The sequence below is a fragment of the Phaenicophaeus curvirostris genome, chromosome 21 (genome assembly GCF_032191515.1).
Source record: "Phaenicophaeus curvirostris isolate KB17595 chromosome 21, BPBGC_Pcur_1.0, whole genome shotgun sequence".
NCBI lineage: Eukaryota > Metazoa > Chordata > Aves > Cuculiformes > Cuculidae > Phaenicophaeus > Phaenicophaeus curvirostris.
Window position 1 is genome coordinate 5,021,085 of NC_091412.1, and position 8,846 is coordinate 5,029,930.

The 8,846-nt window shown below is 42.7% G+C and overlaps 1 protein-coding gene across 2 annotated transcripts; it reads left to right on the forward strand.

The window, feature by feature from the left end:
• Positions 1-528: 528 nt before the first annotated feature.
• XAF1 (XIAP associated factor 1) lies at positions 529-8,361 on the forward strand. Of its 2 annotated transcripts, XM_069874047.1 has the most exons (8): positions 530-757; positions 2,621-2,756; positions 3,756-3,812; positions 4,603-4,855; positions 5,620-5,687; positions 5,878-6,222; positions 6,719-6,788; positions 7,721-8,361. In XM_069874047.1, the coding sequence occupies exons 1-8, from the start codon at positions 726-728 to the stop codon at positions 7,747-7,749; spliced, it is 990 nt and encodes a 329-aa protein (XP_069730148.1). In that variant the 5' UTR covers positions 530-725; the 3' UTR covers positions 7,750-8,361. The 2 variants fall into 2 exon arrangements, with proteins under 2 accessions (XP_069730147.1, XP_069730148.1); XM_069874046.1 differs by lacking the exon at positions 7,721-8,361 and having other exon boundaries at positions 529-757; positions 6,719-7,714.
• Positions 8,362-8,846: the final 485 nt, after the last annotated feature.

Below are 8,846 nucleotides of genomic sequence, written 5' to 3' on the forward strand. Positions count from 1 at the left end.
GTTGTGTGTGGCATAACAATACATTATGCAAATACTACTGAATCATTCATCCCAATACCTCTGCAAAGCAGAAGAATTCATATCATTGCCCCCATTTTACGGACGACGAAGCTTATTTGGGAATGTGTGGAATCATAGAACCGCCAGGTTGGAAGAGACCCACTGGATCATCGAGTCCAACCATAATGGACACCCTGTGGTTCCTCTGAGGACTAGTGAACTATTCTGTACGTGGAACTTGCACCAAACTGAACTCAGGAGTTGAGGTGCCGAGTACGAGGGGGATGATCCCTTCCCTGGTCCTCCAGGCCTCGCCATTGCTGGGCCAAGCCAGGATGCTACTGGCCTTCTTGGCCACCTCGACACATTGGTGGCTCATTTTCAGCCTCTGTCGACCAACACCCACAGGTCCTTCTCTGCTGGGCAGCTTTCCAGCCACTCCTCGCCAAGCCTGTTGCGTTGCGTGGGGTTGTTGTGGCCCAAGTGCAAGATCCAGCCCTGAGCCTTGTTGGGCCCCCTACAGTTGACCTTGGCCCATGGATCCAGCCTGTCCAGACTCCTCCCTGATACTTGTCTGGCAACGCTGCTGTTTCTCCTTTAAAGAATTTTTAGCTGAATAGCTGTTTGGGGTGGAGTTACTGCAACAGAGGCTTTCAGTTTCGTTTTTTTTTCCCCCCTCTCTCCTCTTAGAAGAAAGGAAAGCCAGCAGAATATAAAGAAAAGTCATGACAGAAGAGAGCACTTTCTGCAAAAATTGGTAAGAGATCTTTCCCCCTCTCCACTCGTACGCAGCGTGGGGATTTTAAGAGTTTTCTAGGATTTTCATGAACGTTATCTAGGTATCCTCTAACAGGGGGGGAGAGGAAGGACCACACGATGAGAGGGGTGTATGCTGGCCCTTGAGTAGCAAACAAAAATACTTCCTAAGGGTTTTCACATTTCCAGTCGCTGTTTCCTTGATACATTACTACGGAGAGGTTTCTTCTACAGTCCCCTCCTACACTGCCTGTTCTTTTTTTATGTAATCCCAGTGTGGGTAAGTTTGCAGAGGAGTCAGTGCACGGACCGTGCCAAACCCAGCAGCTGCCTCAGTTCCGCCCCCAGGGCTGATGTTTCTTTTGCTGTATTTGCAGTTAAGTGATAAAATATCATTTTTTTTTTCAGAGCAGTTGGCCATCTCTCATAGAATAGGAGGCTGAAAGGGGCTATGGGGACAGCATAGCTTGGTGTGTCTCAACTAGGACAAATTATGTGAATAAAGGCTGTGAAGCACGGAAATTAAAAAAAAAGGAGTCAAACTTAGAGAGGTTAAAATGAGCTTAGCCTCAATTTTATTTGACCACAGAGGAAAACCGATGCTTGGCCTTGCACAAAGAGAGCCTGTGCATTATGTTCTGGAAGGCTGTAGTGGGGATCATAGAATAGTTTGGGTTGGAAGGGACATTAAAGCCCACCAGTTCCAACCCCCTGTCATGGGCAGGGACACCTCCCACTGGATCAGGGGCACCGAGCCCCATCCAACCTGTCCTCGAACACCTCCAGGGATGGGGCAGCCACAGCTTCCCTGAACAACTTGTGTCAGGGCCTCACCACTCTCATCATGAAGAAATTCTTCCTCATGTCTAGTCTACATCTGCCCCTCTCCAGTTTATACCCATTGCCCCTAGTCCTATTGCTACAAGCTTTGTGAAAATCTATTTCTAAAGCTGTTTCAAGGGGAGAAATGGAAGTTTTACACTGCTTAAGGCTTGCACCTGGAAGTTTCCTTAGTGCATCCTACCCAAGCCTTGCTCAAGCATATCTCAATTCCTGTCACTAATATTGTGAACACATCAGTTATTAAAAGCACATAAGTGATTTTCCTGCTAATATTAAGTGGCTTTTCCTGAACCCACTGAACATGGTGACATCCCTGTATCTCAGCTCAGAGGCAGCCTTCATCCGAACAGAGCATTTGCTTGGCTGGGCTACCTTAAATAGGTCCTCTGGGAGCCAAATAGCTGTAAGTTTTGTGATGTCTTAGATGACTGTCCTGGTTTTGACTGAACTAATTTTCTCCCTAGTACCTAATGTAGTACTATATTTTGGATTCAGCTTGAGGATAATGTTGATAACATACCAATGTTTTCAGTTGTTCTTAAATAATGCTTATACTAAGTCAAGGAATTTCCAGTTTTCCACACTCTCACGTGAAGCTGTGAGGAAACAGCTAGGGCTGCTGACCCAAACCATCCAAAGAGATGTTACATACTGTATAGCCTCATCCTCAGAACTGAAAATTGCATTGCAGGAAGAACAATGGGGCTGATTTTTTTTTTTTTTTTAGTTCCAAAGTGGCTATTGTTCAAAGGCTGGTTAGGCAGAGGTATGCTTGTGGGAGGTCGTGAGTGATGCTGTTTGCTTCACTTGTTTCCCCCCCCTCCTTTTTTCTTCAAGTATTAATCTCTTTTTATCTCAACCTACAAGTTTTCTCCCTTCTGTTTTTCCTATCCCCTCACTCCTGTCCCCCTGCGTGTGGTGGGGTGGTGCTGAGAGAGCAGCTAGCTTAGCTGCTGACCAGGGTTCACCCAACACACCGTTTAATTTACTCTTCTCTCTTTCCCATTTATGTGCTTGGTAGTAAACGAGATGTGTCTGCTGCCAATTTCTCCCTTCATGAGGCCCACTGCTTGCGGTTTCTCGCTCTCTGTCCAGAATGTGATGAACCAGTTGCCCAAAAGGATATGAAAGACCATCAAACAGAAGCACACAAGCAGGTGAGGAATGCTACATCTTCTTCAGGGTTTTCTTGCAAGCAGCAAAAAGCTTTGCCAGCCCTGAAGCAGCATATTCATAGTACTGTGTTTTATATAAACCAGATTTAAACTTCTGTAATTGTTTAACTAAAAAGCCTCTAAAAGAGTCTGATGTGACCCTTCAGACCTGGTTACAGCACCTTGTGATCTCATTGCACACTCATCTTAAGAGAATAAAGGTTCCACTGTGATATCTCCATTTCCCCAGCAATACAAAGTACAGATCAGCTATGGATACGTGCTCCTAGTGCTTGTGAATTAGCCAAAGCATGCAAGTTAAATGATTTAGTTGGAGGAAGACAGGCAGTACCTGATGTGACATAAGCCTTGCTTGTACAAAGCTATGATATTGATGGACTTTTTGAACAAAACTGAACCGGAGGAGTAAATTTATCAGCATTTCATATGATGAGGCAATGTCATTTTTAGTATAGCATTAAGAACCCCATAGCTAGAGGTGCTATGTTGCATCATGAATATACAAGCATGACTTTTTGTTCTGTCTTACTAATTTTATTTTAGCAATTGCCTTGATTTCAGTTACTTAACTGAACATGAGTATCTCTCATGGCAAACCTATAGAAAACTAGCCTATCTGCTGTGTTTTCAGAGGGGCTGTTATAGTTTAGACTAGCCAGATATCACACCTACACTTAAGTTAAACCTCAGAGTTTTGAATACACAGTTTTTATTTTATGTTAGACTTTACATTTCACATAGGCACATTTCAGAACTCGATCCTGACACAGAATGACAGCTTCCTGCAGAATTATCAGATATCTGTTTTCCTGATGATCTCATCAGCACAGCTCAGCCCTGACAGAAAGAAAAATCCACAAACAGCTTGTCAATGATTAGGATGAAAATGAAGGGAAGATCATCTCAGCAGCTTGAAGTTGTATTGACATATGAAAGCACTATCTGATGCTCCCAATGAAGTGCTGTATGTTTTGTTTGCAGGTCAGATGTAACCTTTGTCACCAAAGCATGCAGCAGTATCAGTTGGAGCACCATGAGGTAAGTATGGAGTGCAATACTTCTTACCTTCTAGGCTCACCCCTTTGACCAGCCACCAAAAGCCACACTAGTGGGTTCAACAGCAAAAACATGTAAATCTCTGACTCTCGTAATGAAGAAACTTAAGGCTCTCAGCAGCTGCAGTGTTTTGGCATACCTTTTCCCCCCTTGTAATTAGGTATATCCCATGGTGGGTGCGCATCCTGTTGTGATGGGACTGTTTGTTTCAGGAGAGAGTCTATTACTTTCTCATCCATGGCACCTCAAGCTGACGTTCTTTGAAGGCTTCTGAAAGAAGCCTGCCCTGCCCCCACACTAATATTACCTGCTTTTCCAAAAGAGTAGTTACACAAAGTGGAAGTTAAGGAAAGAGCTAAAAAGGAGAGACAAAAGAATTGTCAGAGACTGGGAAGCAAGAGCAGCCTGTGCATGCCAGTTGTAGTCTAACCATTTCAAAGAACCAAAGCAGTGAAGGCACCAGGCTTCCCCTGGTGGAGGTAGCTGAAGGTACTGGAATTTTCTAAGTGGGCTTGTGCTCCATTCCTAACTTGTACTGACACAGAATATCTTCACTGCTTTTGATTACCATTTTGCCTTTTTAATTGCCAAAATCATCCTAAATTAAAGCTAGCCTAGATAGGTGAACTCCTGATACAGCTGAGCCTGCATCTGGTCATGTAGATACCCCTTAAGGGGGCGTTCTTAAACAGCCACTTACCGCTCTCACCCAATGCCCTCTTTTAGTATTGATAGGAAATTTGCTGTAATAATTTCCTCTATTCGTATGCAGACCAAGGAATGCCACAAACGAGCAATGAAATGCAAGATCTGTGGGCTTGAAATGCCCTTTGACAAGCTGGAGGAACACCTGAACAGCTGTGCCAGCCGAACAGAGTGGTGTTGGGAGTGTAACAAGTACATCATGTATAAAGACCTGAACAAACACAAAGATACTTGTCAGAACAGTGGTCTCTGCTATCCTAAGGATGTGAGCTTTCAAGCTAGTGAAGCAGCCACTAATGCAACACTTATTTGCCCCACTGGTAAGCAAAATTCCTCTTTCTCAGGGACTGGTTCAACTCTGTTAAATCTCAATGAAAATTCTCCTGCCTTCTCAACAATTGTCTGTAATCCAGGCTGGAGGGGATTGTTGTTTAACCACTGCAGTGAAAGGGCCAAGTGGTGCTTTCTATTATGCAGGTTATCGTAAAGCCAGAGTGGTTCCACTGACTGTTAGCTCACTGGCCATGTTCTTCTCTGCCTCCCTTCTATCCTGGAAGTGAATTCCTTTTGTCAGAAAACAAGTGGAACTTCTTCCTCTTTCCATTTGTTACACAAGAGAAAATACGACTTAGAATTTCCTCCTATATCATATATAAAACCAGTAATACATCCTTTGATTTTTTGAAGCTGACAGCAGCTTTATTAGGCCTAAGGTACTGGACAGAGTATGTCAAGACAAAAACTTCATGAATCCTGTCAATGATTCCAGAAAATAACAGGCATCAGTAGGTCCAGTGGCTGGCAAAAGAGAGAGCAAAACTCTCTGTGCAGGAGTGAAGCACCTTGAGCCACAAAACATAGGTCTGGAGTGGAATTTCAAATATCCTGAAGTTTGTGAGAAGGGATGGTGGGGTTGATTTGGAGTTGAGGCAAATGTAGTCACAGCTCTAATTCCTTCTTGGTCTGTGGAACCAGCATTCTGTGTTTCTCTAGAACCATTGACTGTAAGCGTATCTGAGCAGCCAGTCCAAATGACTAGTGTCAGTACTGTGTTTCTCTCTATTTTTTTTTTTTCCTCTTGAAGATACTGGTGGCAATCTTTGCTGGAAATGCAATAACTCATTCCCAGATGACCAGTACTCCCAACATCTGGTAAGTTTATTAAGTAAGAAAGAGCAGTGCATCCTGGCTCTTCAAACTATAGTTTCACAATACGATGTATTCATCTGAACCATCACTGTGGTCTCCACTGTCCCTCACCGTGACTCATGTCTGTTGCAAATCACACCACACGGTTGGCTGTAACGCCAACCATCACATCATTCTGTTCCTCTTTTAACAGAATAAATGCAGTACAGGCTATAAGCTGACAAAAGTTCTTGCTGGCCAATCAACTTCAAAACTCAGCAGTGATCCACCACAGCCTTCTTCCTCCTTGGCTCCCTCTTCTGGCTCTGAGAATGCAATGGCCTGGAAAGATGTCCGTCCCAAAGAGAAGGGCCAGCCATTGACATCGAAAACCTTGCTTAAATCCCCAAAGAACAAAAAGGTTGACTTTCTCTCTCCGACAAGAGGAGAACTTCCTCTATCACCTCAAGCTCTTGAAGACACCCAGTCATTTGATGTGCTGGTGGCTTGCTCCCAATGTGACATTCTCCTGCCATTCCCAACCCTTCAGAAACATGAGGTAAGACACCACTTGTTGCGCTCAGCCTACTACATGCAAAGAGCTATACCTGCAGGGTCACTACTTATTTCCACACTGCCTGGGGTCCCAGTGCCCATTTCTGAATCCCGTAGCTTCTTGAAATGCTGGCCATACATACACGCTTTAGAAAATTTGGAATTTGTTAATTCTATTGACTATTTATGCTCACATCTACAAAACCAAAAATCAATTGCCTATAGTCTGCTTGATTTTTAGGAAAATAATAACCAGGATGCAAGCCTTTAATTTTAAGCTCAAATCCTGGAAAGTCTTCTGCAGCTGTCCTTATTTGCTGGAGGCAAATATTGTTCCTGTTAAGCAAATGGTATGATTATATCTCAGCTGCATCAGAGATGGAGCTCTAGATAATTTTCCACCCCAACAAAGGGGCCTGACTGCCTCTCCACTGAATACAATTGCATGTTGAATATAATGTTAAATTCTCCTCTGATATGACCATTACTTGTTTTTCTAGACCAAATGTGGACGTTTGACATCTCTAAAAAGTGCTAAGATGAGACAAGAATCAAGCCATGGAGAAAAAGGTGCTGTAGAATTTCAGAAACTTAGAACAGAATTAACCATTTAGGATAATTCTGCCCTAGATTAATAGGAGCAATGGGATATTTTCAGAGGAAGAGCATCTAGAAAAGCTAGCACTCAGAATAGCACAATGCTCTTTGAATTCCAAATTGCAGTGGGTTCCCATGAGGTTTCACTAAGCAGGCATTGCTTCAGAACCAGGATGTTTTCACTCTCTTGACTCAGGGTAACACATATTATGCCTCTCAAATTACGCTACTACAACTGCTACAGGACCTTCCCTACTGTAAGGTGAGACCAGCACAAAAGATTTAACAGAACAGACATTCTGTCCCAGGTCTGTATGCTCCAACACTGAATGGAAACTTAAAGAATAGTTTCAGAAGACAAGAAATAAAACTATTTTTTCTCTATAGTAAAAACTGCATGTTCAGTACAAGTATTGATATAACTATGCCGTACAATACCTCCAGTTGAGCTTGCACCAACTTGTAGGCAGTAAGTAAGTCTCTTTCCTCACCCCATCTGAGGCAGACTATGAGCCTTAACACTTCTGTCTGCAAACATCCACCTCTGCTTTTCAGTTCCTAAGCAATATCGTTTCTGCTCACTCCAATTAATTAAGTGAAATTGAAAGCAGTTGTTCTCAATCTGTCCTTTTTCTACTTGGTTCAGTAAATGAGATATTACTTCTCCCTGTAAAACTTTCTTCTCCTGGTAAATTAAAGAGAGAAAGCACCAAAGTGAGAAATAGGGGGTTTGCCTAGCTTTGAATTACAGGTCTCTAGTCTTGAAATAAAAGTAAGTACACAGTAATTACACGGATTATTTGACTTGCATTGTGTTTTTTTTTATTTTGCTTGACTGAGTGATGGGAAGGCTGTAAAATGGAAACTTTAAAACCACTCATAACTGGGCTTGCTTTGTTTTACAGAAGACTCTTTTTACAGCACTTACGATTAAATCTGGAAATTGAGGCACATCTTCAGATTGAAGCTTCATCTCAGCTTTAGCAAAAGGCACTGAAAGTGCAATAGGTTTATCAACAAATAAAAGCGACTTGTTACTTTGGATTAAGTACAAAGAGTGACTCACGTTTTTATTCCTTTTCAAGAGGGGCATTTACGTTTTCACCAGAAAACTGTAAAAGTGATGGGGGCTGTTGTCATTTCAAATGTTTCTGTGTGAGCTTGCCTTAGGAATGTACTTTTTCCACCTGATTCAGCAATGAGAGCAGAGTATTTAAAAAATATTTGTTCTAGGAGAGAAGGAAATAAGGAATTCAGAATTCCTTGTCATGTTGAACGCCACCAATTCCCTTTGCCCTCACCGAGAGCTGAGACCTATGCGTTTTTCAGGATATGGCCCAGTGAAATAAAAAACATTAAATCCTCTCCTTCCCTTCAGTGAACCACTAAAACTTAGGCAAGCCCAAACAGCTTAGTCTTGGGAGATTGCAGACACATCCAAGGGTAATTGAGGGTGTTCATCTTCTGATATAGAAATGGAAACTGCTAGAGCCCAATGGTGGCAAAGTTAAACATGAAGAGTGAGTGGATGCTTTATGCTAATATCTGTGAAGCAGCCTCTGCGACGTGGTATCTTACATCGATAAACACTAAAATGTGCTAACAGAGCAGATTTATTACAAGGTGCCATTTTCCTTTCATCCACCCTTAGCAGTGTTCAATCTTATAAGCTGACAGCTGGAATTATGGCACTAATGCTGACCTACAAATTGAGCAACACACTTCTTGGAGCCAACCTTGTTGATACCTGCATAATTTATGCACAAGCACACATGGGATGTGAAATCAGGCTGAGTTTATAAGTTCCCCTGGTAATTCAGCAAGGGCCTGGGCTCGTTTATGTGTACTGTAGGCATATCTATATGGGCCGGACTGAGCCAAAATGTACCAATAGATGTTCTAGGAGTAGATACTTCCAGCCTTGTAACCACCAGACTGGTGCCAGCATTGTGAGTCTGGTGAGTGTTGTTGACTTCTGAGGCTCCTTAACCTTTGCAGCATGGAGACAGTAAAAATCAGCAGCTTTTCCTA

Bases quoted from the DNA above. Each gene is read 5' to 3' on its own strand.
- XAF1 (XM_069874046.1), top strand. From the start codon at position 726: ATGACAGAAGAGAGCACTTTCTGCAAAAATTG. The intron at 5,688-5,877 runs GTAAGTTTATTA...CTCTTTTAACAG, and splicing joins ACCAGTACTCCCAACATCTG to AATAAATGCAGTACAGGCTA. The intron at 6,223-6,718 runs GTAAGACACCAC...TTGTTTTTCTAG, and splicing joins CAACCCTTCAGAAACATGAG to ACCAAATGTGGACGTTTGAC.